The sequence below is a fragment of the Toxotes jaculatrix genome, chromosome 1 (genome assembly GCF_017976425.1).
Source record: "Toxotes jaculatrix isolate fToxJac2 chromosome 1, fToxJac2.pri, whole genome shotgun sequence".
NCBI lineage: Eukaryota > Metazoa > Chordata > Actinopteri > Toxotidae > Toxotes > Toxotes jaculatrix.
In genome coordinates, this window is record NC_054394.1 from 2636050 (window position 1) to 2657988 (window position 21939).

Consider the following 21939-nt stretch of genomic DNA (forward strand, 5'->3'; position numbering starts at 1 on the left):
TAAGTGTTAGTTTACATTTCAGTTGGCCCTTTTGGGCTCTCTTAGAAGGACACATCAAACAGTAGTTTCAGGGCTGATCAACACAGGTTCACTAATGATGCTAACAATACGTTGACAGTCTTTGCTTGTGTTAGGTTTAGGGTTTGATTTAGGCAAGTATGAGCTATGGCAAGGGTAAGTCTCCTGGACATGACTACGAGTCAGTATAATGTTCTTTGTAGTGTAATGCTAATCGCAGTTATGGAGACCAGTTTACTCCAGAAACAGGTTGAGGTATGGCCAGAGGGTGCTGTCCCTGCCCTTCAGCACTTCTTCAAAAGCACTGATTGGAACATGTTGATAGAGACAGCTTCCTGTGAGGACCACAATGATCTGAAGAACCATACAGTCCTCTGACGGCCTACATCAGTAACTGTACTGGTCATGCCTCAGTCACTAAAACCATCATCTCAAGGGCAAACCTGAAGCCACAACTGACAGCAGAGGATTGGATGTTGCTGAGGAACTGAAACACTACATTCTGATTTGGTGAGAAAGCAGCCCTCAAAGCAACAATAAATAACCTGTCACATGGCATCGGAGAAGCAAAATGGACTTACAGAGAATCAATAGCTACTTTGCTGAGAACAGAGACACACGGTGCTCCAGGCCATCACAGATTACAGAGCTCCACCACGGGCTTATAACAGGGATGCCTTTCATTCCAGATGGGCTGAACAACTTCTATGCACGATTTGACCAGCAGGTGCAGGTGATGAAGACCATTCCTCCCCCAGATGATCAGGATCTGCATGTGGCTGCAGACAGTGTAAGGAAGACCCTCTCCATGGTTAACCCTCTCAAAGCAACAGGACCATACAAAGTCCCTATGCTAGCCACAGCCTCTTCACTCCTTTATTTCCAGATGGACGTACTATAGTATCAAGACCTCTTGTGAAAGTGTACAAAAGCTTCTTCTTTGTTAACTTTTTACATATCTTGAACAGTTAATTTACTCCAAGGATTAATCAATCTTATGTTTCTGTATATGTGTACACGCAAAACAAATTCTTAGTTAGTTTATAACATGTTTTTCCCTATGTAAAGACAGTATCAGGCAAGGTGATGTGACACACCCTGTGGCAGCCATGCTGAATGCCCTCAACTTTGATTGATTGTTCAAATTACTTTTGTATTTACAGCTGTATTGGTGTGTTACTTATGGTATCAAACTAATGAAATGTGACCCAGATAGCCCACTGAGGACTGAGATTTGTTGTACTGTAGGACAGGTTTCACTGCAATGGAAAGTTATCATGATTGTTGTCATCTATCTACCAATAATCTTTTTTGACAGAGCCCTTTTAGTTGGCACAGAAGATGCTACTTTTTTCTTGGACTATGAATGTTGTTCTGAACACTGCCTTTAGGCAGCAGTGACAGAGAACAATGATACATAGGTACATGATTCATTTCTGTGCTGTCTTTGATTGAGAACTGGCAGCTGTCCTAATGTTTGGATGGTGTCAGCTTGGTAAGTGAATATGCATAATATCTGAATATTTTTTTGCATCTTGGTGTTGTTGTAAAAACCTTTGATTTGACTAGCTCATGTAGCTAATACAGTCAGCATTTTACAAAACTAACTACACATCACTATTTCTTGTAAACAGTGCCTTTTCAACTAACCTTGCAATATACACGTATAACATGTGCAGCACAGATTGCTGTGTTACACATGTACAGTTACTAATGGAGACAAATGGACCAGCAGCGAATGAAGCTTGACAATGATCCAGATTGTGGCAGATTTGTGACACAACAGGAAAGCTCCCATTAAACCTCAATTTTATATCATCTTTGTGACTTTATTGCTCCACTTTATCTAATGGGCTAACAGCCACTTGAACTTCTCCAGCTGTTCCTCTGCGTTTCTTCTGAACAGCTCTGTCTTATCACACAGACCTAAATCCTGAAACCTCATTCACTTTCTGCACCGGTGAAGTAATGCATGTGTGTGCCATGTTGGCTGATAAGGCCAAAACATGATCTCTCCATGTCTCTCTGGTTTTCTGTTCTTCTCTCTCTGTTAGGGTTCATTTTTGTTCAGAAATCTCATCTTGCTTCGATTGTCGTATTATTGTCAATGATTTAATTTATGCCTGTCTGGATTCAAATGAGGCTCCATGGCCTGGCTCCAGACGCAGAAAGAAAGCCAGGTGTGTGTGTGTGTGTGTGTATTGACAGATGGAGATCTGTAGCTTTCCCCTCAGAGCATGCCTGGATGAAAGGCTGATTGATTGTTCTTTAAATATTTTTCACCACTCAAGGAGTCAACCTGCTTTCAAACATGTCTGTTTACCAGCAGGACCTGACTCCAGTGATTATGGTACAGTGAACATCTCAGACTGTTCACTGCTGTTTAGAAGTTGGTTTTGAAGTTCAGACCCATTACTCAAGATGTCTAATAACAAACTTTCTATTGTTCTATGAATTTATTATTATTTTGGAACTGATCAACGTTAGGACTCCTTAAGCTGAACCAAAACTAAAATGATAGCAGTGTTATTACACAAATATAATTATAAATACTTTCTGAATTTTGTGGAAAACAAAATCATAATAAAATTTTAAAATCCTAAATGTTGCCAATTCTGGGACATTCGTGTGTTGGATCCAAAGTTAGGCTGTTGAGTGCATAGACTTGTGCCTCATTAAAGGTGTAACTACATGCCAGGGCTTGAGGGCCACAAGACCTGTGATTGATCAGCGCAAGCATGAGCTGCTTGTGTTTTCTTCTACATGTTTCTGATACCAGTGGTTTAGAACGATGACAACAGTGGCCCCTAAGTGCTGTTTGGGGTCCTGGAAATCACCGCCCTTTTATCAGCTTGACTTTTCCTAACATAATGTGCATTGCTTAGAAAGATATTTTGAGCTGATGACAAGATTAAGAGGTACAGATGCACAGAAAATGATGCATGACTTGTCTTTGGGCTCTCGGAGACCACGGCTGTAAAATGAGGTTAAACAGTGGATAGCTTTTCATATGCTCAACATCTGTGTTGACAGTACCTTTTACACAACATTGCACCTCCCAGATCCAAAGAAGCCTATTTGATTTTCTGCTGTTGGGAGTTTTAGTTTATTTATTAGAGGTCTAAAGGAGAGTTACACCTCTCTGCAGTCTAAACTTGAGCAACGTCACCATGTAGGATATATTTCTTTATCTGTGATGAAGAAAGTGGTCCTATGAAACATGTGGCTGAAACACAAAATATTTCCATATTTGGTGTAATAGCTCTGCCTTACAGTCATCTCTGTATTTTATCACATTGATCAGATGCAGCCTAGTTTATGACAGAGGGAAGAGTTAACATTTCACAATAGTGTTCTACATATTGGGTTTTAATTAAATTAGGGGGGGCTGTGGGGACTGCAAACAATGAGGAAGTAAAGCCAGTCTCAACAAAACACAGCAGTTAAGGAAATTGAAGAAAGACCCAGTAGTCTTCTCATTTTCAGTACCACACATCTAGCAAAGCCAGATGTGTGGTACACACATCAGCAAACCTTCTGCTGACTGTAATTCTTGCTCTCTATCGCTGAATGAACAAGGTACATAAATGGAGTGATTGCACAACACTCTGGACTCAGTGTTGAGACAAGGTGAAACAATTACTAGAAGACAACTCAGTTTTAAGTCCACTGCCCTCTGACTGACTCTATACCATAAACTGACTCAACATCTGTGTGTCAGTTTAAGATGATTTTGCTGTGATAATGGTATCAAAAACAAACCATGAGTCTAAACTTTTATCCATCTTATAATCTGGTTTTCTTTGCAAAGGACATTACAACCTCACAGACCCACAGCAGCCTCTTAACACTCCCCAGTGTTTAATTTGATTGTCAGCTGAGGTGTAATGAGTTCTCAGAAAGAGCCACCTGCAGCGTAGAAATGGAAGTGAGAGGAAGTATGACCTTGATCTTGAGGAACTGTATTATTAACTGTCTTAATCTAAGCATATTACCCAGCATGTTCAGTTACATAATCATTGTCATGTCACTGTGTTACAGGTATTGCTTATCTGGGCGGCGTCTGCAGTGCCAAGAGGAAGTGTGTGCTAGCAGAGGACAACGGACTCAATTTGGCTTTCACCATTGCTCACGAGCTGGGACACAAGTAGGTTTCGCTCAAGTTTTAAAGAGGTGTATTTCCACAACATATCATGTCATTATACTGTTGCTCAGTCGTCCACATTGCTGCTGTTAACATGGTGTGAAGGTATGTGGTTTAAAAGTCCAGTGTAGTGTGTGGAGGAAGTGCTGGGAACCAGATTTCAGCTTCCTCCCATGATGGTTTTAATAAAAAGCTTCTTTAAGTTAAACATCATTTAATTTTCATTCAGTCTTGAACTTGACTTTACAGTTATGTGTTAAAAAAGGATAATCATGTCACAGTGGAAGTCCTTTTTCTAAAGCAGCAGCATAATTAAATGATTTTTCCTTGGCTCACACTCTTATCTAGCAAATGGAAATCTGTTCCTACTTTGAGACATCAGACACACTAACAGGAGTCACGTTAGAAACTGTGTTCAGTGTGGAGTTGAATACAGGCCTTGTTCCACCTCCGTCTCAGGCAGACCAGGCTCCTTGCTTGGCTACGTGAGCAGTGCAGAGTGACGGTGGAACACCTTGAAGTTGCTTTGTTCAAAGTTGGAGAGGCTCACTCAAGGATAACAAGCAAACTGTATTTACACTCTGGAATGGTTTGACTGCTGGATAGGTTTTCTTTGTCTTTTGTCCACAAACATTCAGTGGACCAGTTCCCCTACTGATGTTTGCTGTGACAACAAGCGCTGATTCTCTGCGTGACACTTCAGACAGGCTGATTTCCAAACTTACCAGGAACTCAAGTTTCTCTTCTTTTCATCCAGACTCTCTCCCTTTGCCCTGTGCTCTCTCTACATTCATGGAGACATACAACTTGGAATGATCACAAATGCTTCTAGCCATTCCAGCTTCTCTCATGGTGCCCTAGAGTAAATTTGCCTCCGGTCATCTCCGTTTTCACTTTTGTATTTGGATTTCTGCTGCTTCTGTCTACTTTTGCTGACTGTGCATTGGACACCTGTAGGAATATATAGGAGTATATATTCCTATAGGAGTATGTACAGTGTCACACAGTGACCTTTTACCTTTTTCATAGCCTGTAACTCCATTTCATGATCAGCAATTGGGTGGTGGGTGGGGAGGGAAACTGTGTCAGTTCAAAGATGGTTTTTGCCGCTGAATGTGAGAAAAGTGGCTCCTTGTCCAACCTATAAATGATGGTTTTGCTTTGTCATTACAACAAAAGGTGTTAGGACCTTGCAGTGGTGACCTCATTTTGCACAATGGGTGTTTAACAAACCATACTAATAACACCATCATATAAATAACAGATTTAAAATAGAGTTGGATATCCTCCTCCTAGAGGACATTTCCTCAAAGAGAGAAGCTTGTGTGTGAGAATAATCTCACTAATCTATTTTGGTGAAACAGAACTTTAAAAACAATCCAAAAAAAAAAAGTTTAATTAAAAAGAGATGGGAAGTAGGCGCCGTTTTATAGGCAATCGGAGCTACGTTCTCAAATGCGTTCTTTTTAGCAGAGGTCAGATTACTAAACAAAATTGTGACAGAGAAAGCTAACACACTCATCTAACAGTACTTTCCCATATAAGGTGAGAGATTATAGGGATTTAAAGTTTGCTTTAGTTATTTATTTATAAGTATGGGCTCTGGACTTGGTAGATGTAGATACTTTAAATTAAAGGACACACAGTGAAGAAAACAAATGACTGGGATACATCCATGTGAGCCAAGCTCAGCTGATGGTGTCTTCACTCGGTGTGGCAGTGAGATGTCAGTTACAGCAGGAAGGTGAATCACCTGGAAAAATGGCCTGGAAGCCAGAGCCAGAGTGTATGAAGCTATGCAGCAGCTTTGTGGCTGTGCCCGGCCTCTCAGGATTATCACGCTTTTCAGCCAACAGCTCTGCTCCAGCTGTGGAGGCCAGGAAAGGTAACAAGCTGGCACACACTGTGTATGACTGCTGCCCATATACGTGCACATTATGGAAGCAGTGTTACATAAGCACACACACTGACTCATCCACACACACACACACACACTACAAGAAATTATTTCCTTGTGTGTCAAGTAGTTGTTAAAGCACTAAGAATCTCATATAAACTCGGAGCTTAGGCTAGCACTGTGTAGAAGTTTTAATGGGAGGCACAGTGTACTACATTATATAGGATGGAAACTGGACCATTTATATGTCTATACAAACTGAATGCATACATATACATGTTTGGCAGGTAATGTTTACCATGGTCACTCTCTTGGTTTAGTGTGTTATTATATGTGTTGGCTAATGAGCAGTAAAGACAAAGTATAGCTGAGGATTTTTACTTTGACTTCACTTTAATGGCCACACGACTGGAGTCAGTGGAATTTGATTTCTGTACAGAAAGAGTAAACAATAACAATAATCACAGTGTTCCTTGACAATGAAAGGTTTTCATTTAATACAATGCAAGACACAGGAATGAGATACTTAGAGGTGGAGACTTTATTGCAGCAGGAAAAAAAAAAAACCCTGCTGTGCTTTTTTAATGATCTGCTCTGAGTTGATGTTCCATTTCAGTGTATTGCTCATGTGTGTGCAAAGAAATTTAAATGGGCCTGTGCTGGTTATGGGTTCACAAGAGATGTGTATGGGAGATTTGGGTGTGGTGTTGTTCTGGAAATCAATGACCCAGTTCCTGGGTTTTGGATGTGTTGGGCAGGAGATTGTTGTTATGGCACCAAGTGACTGATTGGACCCCCTGCTTCTTGTAACTGAGCTTAATGTTTGTGGATGTGAAGCCTGTTGTGGTTGTGTCATCGGCTTACTTAAGGATGGTTACTGAACCGTGCTGGGATATGGAACTGTTTGTGTACAAGGAGAAGTACTAGGGTGATAAGAAACAGTCCAGAGGGACATCAGTGCTGGGCAACATGTGGTTGTTCACCTTCCTTTCCCACAGGAGGCCCCAGATTCATACATGTACAAGAGCTGATGTTCAAATCCAACAGCAGGTTGAGGACTTAAAGGATTCATGGTGAAGAAGGCGGAGTTGAAATTGGTGAACAGGACACAGATGTATGTTAAACAAATCCTTTAAACTGCATAAAGACTGACATATGACCATATAATATCAATCAGAGGTCACTCTAACTACCAACCACCTCACTACTAATAAAACAACTGATTGCCAGACAAATCCATCCAGCAGAAAGCAAGTAAAATGAATATTAAATTAAGTGGCCATCAACGAACATCAACAAAGTAACAAAAAGTTACAACACACACACATACGGGCTTGTGTTTGAACACAAAGTGCCATATTACGCATTGTGGTCCTCCAAAAATCTTCAAAACCTTCCTTACAAAGATATTTTGTGTCCTTAGTGAGTGGTTTCATTAACCTTGTAGCTCTTTGTAGGTGACGTTTGCTGTGCCGAAGTGTTGCAGTGTCAGTGCGGGATAAAAACTTCAGCGTCAGTTTCAGGGTGAAAAAGGTGTCAGATCTCCGCAGGTGCAAAACTTGCTTTTCCTTCCTCATCACCTCTGTCATTTAGTGCCAAGTCCACGAGAAACTCCATTAGGGAACTGTAGTTTGATGCAATGGACTCTACGGATGCAGTTTTCACAGTCCAACACTTTGGGCACAGAGTTCGCAGTGACTGTGATCTTTTTGTGCTGATTCTCCTTAAACCAAGCCAGTCATTCTGGGGAATTTCTAATAAGTACTGTCAGGTCACTAATGAGCACCGTGAAGTTGCGACATGCTGGGATATTTTGGGCCTTGCACCACGAAAATTAACAACATTTGCCAAACAGTGGAGGGCTGCAGGGCTCGTGCTTCCTTGATTTGTGTGTGTGAAGACATCAGCACCTGTGATTAAGGTTTAATTGAGTACATTATGAGCCAGAATTCTGTTATTTCACTGATAATGTCTTGAGAAATCCACTTGGTCTCCTTCTGATGTCTTCCCCATGTAACTTAAGTAACTGAATCATATTTGACTCTTCATCTGTGTACCACAGTGATGCACTAACTGTCGTTCCTGTAATACACTGGGTTTCACTGTTCAGATACCTGACACTGACACACAGGAGCCACCATCATCTGCCGAGACCTGCAGATGATCAGCCCACACAAGGGCACATGTCCAGACAACGTGCCTGATTGTGTCCTCAAGGAATGTGCCACTGCACTTTCAGATGTCTTCATATATCTTTAACTTGTCCGTCACTCTGGTCACTGTTCCCGCCTGTTTCAAATCAACTACCGTCATTCCAGTCCTCAAGGCAAGCTCTGTGACCTGTCTGGATAACTTTAGATCAGTCGCACTCACTCCTGTCATCATGAAGTTCTTTGAATAAGTTATCTCCCACATCCAGCATTATATCTCAGACAAACCAGACCCCCTGCAACTCAAATTCAACGATCAATGGACTAGATCAATAAATGACGCCATTTCTGTGGCAATCCATACAGCAGCCTCCCAAGGACACTGAAGTCAGTCGAACAGCATTCATCCGCTACAGTTCAGTATTTAACACAATCCGTCCCTCAAAGCTCACACATAAACTACTCACAGTCGGTCTGATCCCGTCTCTCTGCAGCTGGATTATGGACTCTCTCACTGGCAGACCACAGTCTGTCAGCACAGGGCCTCTCTCCTCAAAATCATTCATCATGAACACTCAAATGCCCTCAGGCTTGTGTGTGAGCCTCTTGCTCTCTACCGTTCACCCAGGACTATGTTGTCTCCTGTGAAAGTAGCTCCATAGTTAAGTTTTCTGACAACACAGCTGTCATTGACCTGACCACTGAGGTGGTAAGGTTGGTGGTATCTTTTAAATTCCAGGAAACTGATATGTGATAAGCTGTCATACATATTTAATACCACCCAAATAATCTAGAAAGTACGTCTTCTGGCAGGCTGAATCGATGACTATGGGACAGTTTCTACCCTTAGACTGTAAGACTACTGAACAGACTGACTGAAATACTCCAACCCTACCTTCTCCACATTGTGACCTGCCAACCATCACTCACACATAACACCCACAATAACTGTTCACATACTATCTCACACACACACCTACAGGACCCTGCCACTTTACCTTCTACTTGAACTATCAGATTTTGGGACATTGCACTACCCTTTAATCCAATTCCTCAAAGTATGTCATACTGCACTGAACATATTGACTGTTATTCCAGTGATGCATTACTCTGTTATGCTGTTGTGAACATAAGACTTGTTCACTCAGTCCACTCGGCATTTATTAACTTGTACAGTATTATACATCTTTACACATCTGTTTTATTTTTTGTGATCATCATTTTTAAATGTATGTATGTATGTACTTAAATGCTAAACCCTCACTGACAATATTATTTTATGTCTCCTTTTTAAATATTGTAGTGTTTTTTATTCTCTTAAGTAGTATGATCTTCAGTGTAATCTGTTGCTCTGTGCATATGAGGATAAAGTCTTGAACTGAATTTTTGGATTCAGAAGTAAGAAGTAAACTAGGTCAGCAGACACCTACATTTCCAGGTAGAAACTGGGCTAAATTTGGTCTCAAAGGTTTTTGAACAAGGATACATATCACCATTTATGTTGCTAGCATCTAACTGGATATATTTAAATGTACAGCAGGTGCTGACTACACAGTGAGATATGGTCAGTAATATGAAACACCACACACTGAAACTTTCACCTTTTTATTAAAGGTTCGTACTGAGCAGGGATACCTAAATATCTGGCTTCTCTAATTCCAGTGACACACATTATTCTTTTTGGGTTTGGACAGCTGGAGGCAGTCTGGACATCAGCGATGCAGACCTGTATAAATCTGGATTGTGCCTCAGGTTACCGTCACACCTGTAGATCGGTTCAGTGACTGACTAAAACGAGTCGTGCAAACACTGAGTCTCATGGAAAGACAGGTGACTCATTCTTTGGACAGTTTTAAACATTTAGTTGTGTTCTCTGGTGTCACAAAGAGCTCACCAAGAAAAAAGTTATGCTGTTAATGCCCATGAGCGTTAATAATCCAGACTGAACCGGTTGTAAGCGATGGAGTGGTAGAAACAGGATGGAAAAATCGTTACAGTAAATATCTGCTGTTACAACAGTCTGTGATTGGTCTGCTCTTCACACCACAAAAAAAAAAAAAAAAAAAAAACTGCACCAGGACTCGACTGATGGCTGTCAAACCAGCTTAAACAACAACAGGCAAACGCACCAGAGTTCACTGGAACTCAAAAACAAGGAGGTGTGAAAGTACCCTGAGGTCCTTTTCACACCTGTTCATTTGGTCCAGAGCAAAGATTAAAAAAAAAAAAAAAAAAATCAGTGATTACCTTTTGTGTTCACAGACTTATTACAAACAAACCAAGAGTTTACATGAAGTCATACAGACTGGCATGTTACTCAGTCAGTCCCTTTTTAATAAGGGAAACATCAAAGTACACAGAGTAGGAAATGAGAACAACACATATACTGCTTATCATAGGATGGCTTTCTGAACAGTTTACAGTGAGCAGATGGATCCAGAATTAAAGCTGATTAAGTGTATAATATAATATAATAAACTGTAAATGGACCAGACTTTGACTTGGAGTCTCTGTTTGGTTTCAGATGTTTGGATGATTTATCTTCATACAGATGCGATGTTGTGTTTTATGTACTGTTTTAATGACATGCAACCATTTAACCTGTGTGACCAGTGAGGATGTACAATATGTATTCAGTGATTAGTGGAGTCTGTAAGACACTGTGGCCTTGTCTGGTCAGGTCAGACTGGACTTGGCTCAGTTGGACAGTTCTTAGACACTGATCTGTTTCCTCTTCTTTGAAGCCACTGCACTTTCTTCTGCTGTGGATGTGGACAAGTACGAGTCCTTAAATGTAATTCTATATTGCTTTCATTTCAACCAGGGGAAAAGAGTCTGCACTTGTAATTTATTAGTTTCTGAGTCTGTGCTTGGAGTTCAGACTAGGTTGTTGTTTTTAATTTGCAAATGTAGGTCATGGCTTTGGGTGGACACTCACATACACGCACATATACACACACACACAAACACACACATACAGAGAGCGAGAGTAACTGTGCCAAAGTGAAGTCCTCCTTGTTTCAATACACACTCCTTCCTTTGTTGGTCTTTATTTGTGTCTCTCACACAGACGTGCAGTGCGTGTGCACTGTGAGTAAGAGGTCCTTCCTGTCAGAGCTTCCCTCAGGCTCTGACTCTGCTCCATCAATATGTTGCAGGTGTGTTACTGTTACATGTGCTGCTGGTTGAAGGGAATTCACTCCACCATAATAGCTTTCCATTCTGTTGGAAGTGTGTGTGTGTGTGTGTGTGTGTGTGTGTCTGTGCTTACAGATTTACAGGTTGTCTCAAATGAAAATCATGATTTTGTGAAAAACACTGTTTATGATTGTCATAGATGTGCTTTCTCTCAGTACAGTGCAGATTTATTTTTTTAGCAGCGGTTACCCAGTACTGTATTTCAAATTAAAATACATCACACAGTTCTCCAGTACACCATGCCTTGTTCACCTCACCATATATATTTGGCTATCTTTGTTTTATCAGGGCGATGTCTTACACCTGACTCCCGACACCAGCAACAGAAAATGCTCAGTGAGGTGAATGAAGCATGGTGTTCCAGAGAGGAGCTGTGCGACTGTTTTTTTGGGTTTTTTTTTTTTTTTTTTTTTTTCAGTGGGCTTGGATTGAAGCTCACACTGGTCAGCACCTCACTGTGTGTGTGTATTCAAAATTAGATGCTCAGTGACAATCAAAATGATGTTATGCAGAAAGAGTCAGTCAGTGTCGAGCGCTAATACAATATCCACTCAGAGAATCACAATAAGAATGGAGTAAGAGTATCTGTCCTTTGTATCATGGTACTGATCCAGCAAGTCTTCCACCTTCACATTTCACCCTCTCAGGGACACTGTTTCTGGTTCTTCACACTTCATTAAAGGCACAGCAATATGCCAATATCTCAAGTGGATCCCAAAAATATGTGAATATACAAGGAGAGATAAGACATGACTGTAATATTTGAAACTGCAGGAGAAGGTGTAGCCACAAAAAAACAACCTGGACTGGAACATTACTATTAATAGACACACACTTTAGTCAAAGCTTGCGTATATTGATCTGTAACACAGTGTCTTTCTTTCCATGTCTTGTCTTCAGTATGGGAATGAGCCATGATGATGCCCACGCCAAATGCACTGGTCACTCCCACATCATGTCTGGTGAATGGGTGAAAGGAAGAAACCCCAGCGACCTGTCCTGGTCCTGCTGCAGCCGTGTGGATCTGGAGAACTTCCTCAGGTGAGACACAGCCGGATGCACCTGAGGCAGACACGGAGCTCTGCTCTGTGTCCTGACAGATAACCTGCAAAGAGTATGTGTAAAGGGTACAAGATACATTCATACTGATTCATGGATGAATTAAATACGATCAGACTTTTTTGGAGCTGACTGAGCAAGTGTTAGGCACATCTGAATGTTCCATACACATGAAAACAGCAGACCACCTCAGACCAGCCATCATACGAACCCAGCTTAAATACAATCTGGATGAGTTTTACAGTGAGGGACTGTGCAGTCTGTGTGTTTAATTCATGTTTTGGGAGCTGGTCGGGTCACAGGACTTACATTAACTGCTTGGCTTGGGTCCAGATTTTGAGATAACTGCAGGTAACCGGTTGGTTCCTGTACCGAGCTTTGCAGGTGTGGGACAGGTGCAGCTTTGCAAAATTGGACCCATGCAGGACTCTGACCTGAGGTCAGTCGTGACAATGTTTTTTACTCCCGTGCTGTCAGATGAACTGTACCTCACCGCTGACCTCTCCTTTCCCTGGCTGTTGTGAGCAGTGGTATGTGGAGGCACAGTCAGGGCTGTGTGCAGCTGGACATGTCCAAATGTGACATTAAGCAATAAATTCATATTCATATATAGTTTAAAATATATAATTTAACCAACAATTTGTGAATGAAGTGAATACATTGTTAAAAATCAATTCATTATGAAATGTTGTTCCAACAGTTTACAAAAAGATTATCATTTTATCATATGCCCTTTTTTCAAATGTATGTGGAGAGCTGAGGTGAAGTTGAACTTCTCTTCCAGAAATAAGAAAACCTGAGTCAAAATCTCACATTTGTAACATTTTCCTACTTCATATGTTTCAATAAGACTGGACATTTTTCAAAAAGCAGTCTAACACTGTTGGCAATTCAGTATTTATGTATTTTGGCAGCATTTAAAGAACACCATTTCCCATGAGCCCTAGATGTTGGTAAGGTAAATGTCACGGCTCAACAGAAAGGTCCAGGACGAGAGTTCATGAGAGAGTAGAGGAGTCAGTGCTGAGACATGTCTGAAATAACAGGAGGACAGACAGTCTGACAGGAAGATAGATAGATAGACAGTCCAGAGAGTCTCTAGGTTCAACCTTTTCATTGTTGTTTGCTTGGGCATCTCTGGTTAAATTCCATATTGTATTGATTTTGAAGTGAATAGAAAAACTTAAAAAAATAGAAAAAAGAATTTGTAATTGTGGCATGTGCAAGACTTCAGGCACTCTGCTAAATTCAGTAAGGAAGGTTACTTAGTACTAACTTTGATATCATAGCTTACAAACACAACTGCTAAGAATCTTTCAATTCTTGATTGAGGAATTTTCCCACCTCTGTTTTGCAGATCACTTCAAGTCAAGGCAGTCTTACATTCACAGCATTTACCCTCAGATTTGCAGAGATGTTTAAGTGATGGGACTGTAAGGACAATTCAGAAAGCTTCAGAAGATCATGTTTCTGACAGCAGTTCATGGTGGATTTTGATGATGTATTGATCTGATAGTTAGTGGAATCCAATATTTCTTCTGCCACACAACCTTAAAGAGTAATATTTCCACCCCCCCAGTTTGGAAGTTGTTCTTCTGAAAAAGTCTGGTCACAATTACTTCACTGAAGTGTTCTAATGGTGTGTTCGTATTCAGGTTTTCAGATTCTTTATTTAAGTTAAGTAAAAGTATCTGTACCACAGTGTAAAATAACTCCATCACTAGAAAAGGTCCTGCATTTAAAATCTCACTTAAATCCAACTGAAATTTAACTGCATTTTCTCTTTCTGCTGCAGCATAAAAATCTGCTCTGTAGTTGCCTTGTGTTTTTCTCTGAGGAAGAAAAAAAACACGCACACAAAGCAAAACCATAAGGGGCACATTAATATTTCATATACTTTGGTTCCATGATGGCATATTACAACATAACATATACATATTACATGAATTCATCAGAGCACCCTTAGTTCTCGTTAATAAACATCTTGTCTTGCGTTTTAACTTGTTTAACAAGCAACTAAACCAACACTCACTAAGGAAAAGTGCACTGCTAATGTCAGTTTGGAGGCTGTGTAGCTAATTAGCTACTTAATCGCAACATATTAAACAGCATATTAATGAAAAGTACTTGCAAATGTCCATTTGTTCTATGTAGATGTGGTCCTTACTCCTCAGCACCACAGCTGACAGCACTTTGTCTGCCCACAGCACACTTTGTTTTCTTTGCCTCTCGTTCCCCTGCTGGGCCAGAGCTCAGCCTTCCAGCTTCTGTCAGTCAGACACAGACATGCTCCTCCACCCAGCTGATGTAAAGGAGCAGTTCTGACATTTCCCCAAAGACCTTTTTTCTTCCTTTTAATAGCATAACACTATTAAAATTACATTTAAAAAGACACTGACATTATATTTTACATTATTTGAAAAAGGATGACTGAATGTGCTTTAGATAATTTAACCTCAAACAGTTATTTAAAATAAAAACATCTGAGAGGTTTAGAGGGTAAATGTTCATTTCAATTCAGTTCAGTTTTAGGGGCTCTTAGGGGCTAACAGCTCATCTCCAATGTGAGGGGGAACCCAGTTAGACACTGCTTTTTGTGAAGTGTCAGAGGCCATAAAGGTTGAGAACCACCGGTTTAGTCTTAAAGAGTGTGTTGTATTTTACAAGCCTGTCACAGAGAACAACAGTTGAAATAACATGCAGTAAAGTAAAATTATACAAACTATCATGAAATGATTATTTCTTACTTAGTTATGGCAAAAGTCATTTCAAGCACAAATGTGAACATTTGTCATTGCTGTAGCAGAGCAGAACAGCAACAGATTTAGAGGGAGCTGAGTACACACATTTTTTAAGGCAACAGAAGAAGCTGTGTAATGTGACCGAGCTGCAGGTCTTCCTGTCTGTACTGTCTGTAACTGCACTGAATTGAACCTGGAAGTAAAACATCCCCCCGTTAGACTCCAGCGTCTGAGCAACATCTGGCCAGTGGCCATTCCTCTAAAAGCCTGAAATTGAAAAAAGCTGAGGGCCTGACAGTCAGACATGGGTGGGGCCTCACATGCTCAGAGTCTGACAAACATCTAAAGAACATTATGAGGGCTGCTTTCCAAGGCTTGTTTTGAGGGAATGTAAAATCAGGATTTATGCTAAAAAGCTGTTTTGCATTCATGAATCTGTCTCTCACGCTCTCAGATCTTAACTTGTAGATTGATTACAGCTCAAATGTGTTCTTTACTCATTTAGTAATTCTGTTGTGAGTAAACATTCATGTCGTCTGAGGTTAGAAACTCAGTTGAGTTTTGATGCAAAGGCACGTTTACTAACAGGCTGAGTGTGATTTATCAGTCTTGGAAAATGATCTGTGAAGCAGTACAAGAGGCAGAGAAGTGTCTCCAGCTCACTGATACCAGAACCACAAACACAGAGAAAATGGAAACACATTTTCTCTTAAAGCAAAGTCATTACTAAGAACCAGTGCCATGCATCACCCAAGTGGAGCTGAACTCATTTAAATGACATTGCCTCCTTTTTCTGTGTAGATGCTTGGTTTCAGCAACCCTCCAAGTCTGCGTAATTGAAAATGGAATTGTGGCTGCAGGAGACCTAATTTTGAATAATATATTATTTTTAGTCACATTTGATTCATTTGATTATCACTGACTTTAGTCTGCAAATAACAAAGACATTTTATTCTCTTTTTCTTAATGCATTTTAAACGTTTATGTCTCCGAAAAACTCTGAGGCTACAGCTGATTACTGTGCCGATGTCACTCTGCTGTGCAGTAACACAACAGAATGATTCTTCTCAGTAAATCCATTGTTGTCGTCACGAAATCTGGCTGTTTGAACAGAGCGACTCACTTGTGTGCTCCTCCGTGCAGTTGGCACGGTTGAAAGCTGAAGATTTCTGGAGTTAGATTGGTTGTCTGGTGATTCTTATGGTTGTATGTGCTGTGTTCTCACTGTGATCATTTCATGAACTGGTCTAATGAAGTGACTGCAGTTGAGATTATGAAACACTGTATGTAAAACTATGGATATTAAGTTTGTTTAATATCCATACTGCATATTAAAACCTAAATAATCTATACAGCAGAGATTTACAGTATGTGTGGAGGGTCGGTGCTGAAGAGGGACGGGCTGCTGAACTGAATGTACATTAGAACACTGTCTTAAATTTCAAGCCATCTGGATGTGTGTGCTGTCAGGAGGTGCCAGTAGGTCTGAGGGTAGTGGATATGTATGTTCTTGTCTGATAATGTATGCGGTCTGGAAACCAACACAGCGTGGACCAGGATGTAACCCAATCCCTGACAATCACTGATCTAATCTGACATATCCACACACAATAATTACACACAGATAGACAGAACAACAGGAATGCAGCCTGCATTAACAGCTTAATACATAAAACCATCCTGCCACATACATCAGTTATGTTATATGATTAATCAGTCATGTTACATGGTTACTATAGGCTATCGTGTCTCTAGTCACGGATTTGGGTTTGTCTTGAGAGATAATTTGGTATCTAATAATGACCAGAAAACATGTCATAATTACATCAAAATAAGTAAATAAATAAATAAAGGAAAATGTGAGACGGATCTTGTTAAAACAAGATGCTTTTTTATTTTACAAGTAATGAGAACAGTCTCCTTTTAACTGAAATGATTTGTTTATTGTGTATAAAGGATGCTAATTGATACATAATCAGATTTTAAATACATGCATTTATTTATTTATTAGTGCCTCACAGTGCCCTGTGAGTTTTTTGCCTCTAGTAGCTTTACACATATGTATATACAGAATTTATATCTGCGTTCCCATGTTGTTTGGAATATGTATTTTGTCACACAGCATAACTCTGTTAACTCTACAGGGCACCTTGAAGGAGAGAGGGGTCAGAGCCTGATAGTCAGATCTTGCTGAGGCCTGACAAACCTCTAAAGAACGATTACGAGAGCAAGTTTCCAACTGAATGAATGTTAATGTAGGACCTTGAAATAGTAATGTTAAGGTGAACATGTTGTATTATTACACTTTCTGTTTAATCTTGTGCTGCCTCAGCTTAACATTAACGTCACAGCATTTAATTTACAGCTTGTGCTTGTGTGATACTGTGTTGTTGGAAGTGTCTGAGGAAAGAGGAATAGTACCATGGATACAGTCATGTATCTGTGCTTTCCCTCTGCTCTCTCTCCCGGAAATGAACTGCTCACTGAACCAACACTTGCTCAAGAACTGTATCTAAGATCAGTTTTGAAAACAGGCAGAACATGGCTGCAACTTGTATTTCCATTTTATGTCTCTCTATTAATTAAACAAAGCTACATATGCACAGAAAGGAAGCTAGTTTACATTCTATTTTATCACATTTTGCAGAGAAACCACAACAGTTAATAAAACAAACCTTAGCTCAACCAGATAGAACATTAAAATACTGCTTACTGTACATCAGCAACAATAATCCACTGGTAAAGTAGACAAAACACTGGAAGGGACCATTCTTTAAAAGTCAACAGTGACTAGACCTGAATCCAGTAGAACACCTTTGGGATGTGGTAGAACAGGAGATTGGCAGCTTGAATGATGTGATGAATCATGTGAACATGGAGCAGAAGCTCAGAGGAAGGTTTCCAGCATCTTGTGGAATCAATGAGAGCAAAGGGAGGAACTACCCAGTATTAGTGTGGTGTTCCTAATAAAGTGCTCAGTGAGTGTAGATGTAGTGTAGATCTAAACATCATGCAGTAGTAACTATAGAAATTAGGGCCGCTTGGGGCTCTGAGCAGTTTCCTACCTTCTTTGCAGACTAACATAAATCATTCTGCTGGACAGTAAACCCAGGCCAATGATAGATAGACATCATACATACTAAGGAGACCTTGGAGCTTTGGCTCATACCGTTTATTCTCTGATCAATGCTCATCTGCAACTGCTTTCAAAAATATCAACTGACATTCTTCAAATCTTCCTGCTGCAAATGCCAAGTGTCTTTTGGATCCAGATTAGACAATGAAAATTAAAATAAATACAAAGAACAGTTCACTGGTAAGCATGGAGTATGCGTCCTTCTCTTTTGTGTCTTTCGAACAGGTCCAAAGCCAGTGCCTGCCTGCTGCACACAGACCCCAGGAGCCGCTACCAGGTCCAGCTGCCTCCCAAGCTGCCAGGCATGCACTACAGTGTGGACGAACAGTGCCAGATACTGTTTGGAACAAATGCCACTTTCTGCAATGACATGGAGGTACAACACTCTCCATACACACACATGCACACGCACACACACACACACACACACACACACACTGGATTGAGGGTTGATCAGAGTCATATAATTAGGATAGACTCTACAGGGGCCACCAGAGTCATCCCAGTGCAATTCCTTGGACTGTCAGAACGTCTTACCAGAATCTTTAAGTCTCAAGGAGTCTTGAGAGGAACCTTTGAGAGGAACAGTGGTGTAATGTCACATGGGACAGTGAAGATCCTGCACAAGAGACTGAATGAACAACAGACAACATTGACTGTCTGTGGACACCAGACTAAAACAGGTCACAGCATTCAGTGGAAAGAGGTCAAAATGAAACAATCAGTTTTACAAGAATGCAGTTGTACAGTTGTGTACAGTAGCTAGTAGAGGCCTGAAGACGTGAGGCAAAGTGAACAAATGTTGATTTTTGCATGTTTTGTCCTCCAAAGTTTTTAGTTGTAAAAATGCTTGAGATTCCAGCGGCAAGACCTCTGTGACTGAAGCATGATATTAAGCAGGTCACTGCAGTGTGACTCCACCTGGTAGCAACTTAATACATACGTATGTAAGCTCAGCAGTGGAAACACCAGCATTCTGAGCTTTAAGCCTGTCATTTGATTGGCAAACGTAGGAGTAATTCAGACTAAACAGAGCTGTTTTTGACCATTTGGGTTGCTCCCTCAGGCCTCTATGTTTAGTGTGGTGCCTCTGGGTTTAACTGACATACTTTAAATTCTCAAAAAGTATCCAGAGCCTTTATTTACCTTCACGTCAGAGAAAACCAGCCGTTTATTTGAAACAGGCTTATATTAGAGACAGATCTTTATTTTTATTTTTCCCTTATTTCCTTCACATTATCAGGCTGTTTTCTGTTAATACAAACTCAACAGGTACACACATGTTCCACATTAAAAGCCCACTAGGGGTCAGAGGACATAATCCTTCACTTGTCTGATTGGCCTTTAATGGGAAACATCAACAGGCAGCGTTGAGTTTTAGTGACAGAAGCTTAACGCTGATCAAAAAGATGACAGAGAAGAAGCAAATGGAATTAATTAGTAAATGAGGACAGTTTTTGGTTAAAAGGAAAACTGAGCACAGCTAAGCAGTGAGTATGACATGACTGTTATTCTGATGGTGTTTGACAGTAAATTAATCTGATGCTGAATTTACCATGTGAGAATTTATGTTTCTGTGTGTGTGTGTGTGTGTGTGTGTGTGTGTGTGTGTGTGTGTGTGTGTGTGTGTGTGTGTGTGTGTGTGTGTGTGTGTGTGTGTGTGTGTGTGTGTGTGTGTATGTGTATCAGCACCTGATGTGTGCTGGCCTTTGGTGTTTAGTAGAGGGAGATACATCCTGCAAGACCAAACTGGATCCTCCTCTGGATGGAACAGAGTGCGGAGCAGACAAGGTAGGACTGTCTCACTCACACACTGTGCTTTCATGCACAAATACTCAGACCTTCACTTCTGACCACTGCTTCTGTTCATGTGCTTAAATGAAGACTATGATGAGTGTGAAGTGAAATGATTTCAATCTCAATATGTGTATCTGTGTGTGTCTGTTTGTGTGTGTGTGTCAGTGGTGCAGGGCAGGTGAGTGTGTCAGTAAGACTCCCATCCCTCAGCATGTGGACGGGGACTGGAGTCCATGGAGCCAGTGGAGCATGTGCAGCAGGACCTGCGGTACTGGAGTCCAGTTCAGACAGAGGAAATGTGACAACCCTCCGTATGTCACCTGTCTGTCGGTGTGTGTGTGTGTGTGTGTGTGAGAGAGAGAGAGAGAGAGAGAGAGAGAGAGACAAAGAGAGAGATACAATAATAGGTATAAGACATATTCAAAAATAAAGATTACAGTGTGAACACAGGACCAGATTTCTAACATGTATAATAGCACGATAACTGAAAAAATCAGGTTTGTCTTTTACCAGGTTAATTGGTATATTTCTCTTTTATCTACTGGGCTGTTGTGAAACTCCACACTGGAGAAAATGTGAATTTAAACTGAATTTTGAATGAATCCCACATTAGACAAAGAATCAAAAACAAAATACAAAAAAACAAAAACATATTCTTGTGTCTGCAGTAGGTGTATGATGGACGGTGTATTGTGAAACAGACATTGGAGTGGATCTCTGCATTCAGCTGTGTATATTACCTGCTGTTTTCTACACTGACAACTCATGAAGCTAAAACATTCTGCTTTTAATAGTATGATTTACTCACAGACATTCCTGTGCCTGTACCTGTACACTTTCACACATTGCATTAATACCAATCATGTGTGATTAACTTTACGTTAAACTGGGGCTCGTTCAAAATGAGGCGCTGGATCTCTGTTTGTGAGTCTGTGTGGAGAATTTGCGTACTGTTCTGTGATACTGACAGTATCACAACAGCATGGCTTTCCTCCATCTTACAGAACTTCCAGCTGAGTGCCACGCTGCTGAGAGGCACCTCTCTGAAAAGCTCTCCAACTAAACTGATTCTAATTGACATTCAGGTCAGCTTCCAAAAAGCATGCATGAAAATAACAAAGTATTTTCATGCATGCTTCTCTCTTAGTGACACTGACCTATTTGCATTAGCGTGACCATACTGGCTCAAAAACTCAGTTCAGTTCAGATCCTCACAGACACTTGTTCACCTCTGAGTACTTGTTTCCTGAACTGATTGTTGCTACTATATGTGATTTATATGTGTGTGTGTGTGTGTGTGTGTGTGTGTGTGTGTGTGTGTGTGTGTGTGTGTGTGTGTGTGTGTGTGTGTGTGTGTGTGTGTGTGTGTGTGTGTGTGTGTGTGTGTGTGTGTGTGTGTGTGTGTCTGTGTTGTGTGTGTGCACGTGTGTATGTGTTGTCACAGGCCTGGTCCTGGTGGACGACACTGTCAGAAGGCCAGTGTGGAGCACAAGGCCTGTGAAGGTCCTCCCTGTCCCAAGGGGACACCGAGCTTCAGAGACCTGCAGTGTTTGTCCTACGACCGACACGCCAGCAAGAAGAAGGGCAGCATGCTGACTGCTATTATTAATGATGGTGAGACACACACACACACACACAGACGTACAACATCCTGCTGTAGCAATATAGTGATATTTCTCATCATCAGACAATATGGTGCATGAAAAGTGGTGGACAATACAAAACCATAAAAAAAAGCAAAAGCTCCTGTGCTATATTTTACAGTGTTATTGTAATTTTGCTGCACAACATTATATGGA

At 40.7% G+C, this 21939-nt stretch overlaps 1 protein-coding gene across 1 annotated transcript in view; it reads left to right on the top strand.

Annotated features, from left to right (window-relative positions):
• The window catches only part of adamts17 (ADAM metallopeptidase with thrombospondin type 1 motif, 17), a 130509-nt gene that overhangs the window by 48381 nt on the left and 60189 nt on the right, over positions 1-21939 (top strand). Inside the window, exons 8-13 of the mRNA XM_041043646.1 lie at positions 4060-4165; positions 12308-12448; positions 18569-18719; positions 20033-20134; positions 20306-20451; positions 21585-21754. Coding sequence (XP_040899580.1) covers positions 4060-4165; positions 12308-12448; positions 18569-18719; positions 20033-20134; positions 20306-20451; positions 21585-21754 — 816 coding nt within the window. The remainder of the gene's footprint in view (positions 1-4059; positions 4166-12307; positions 12449-18568; positions 18720-20032; positions 20135-20305; positions 20452-21584; positions 21755-21939) is intronic.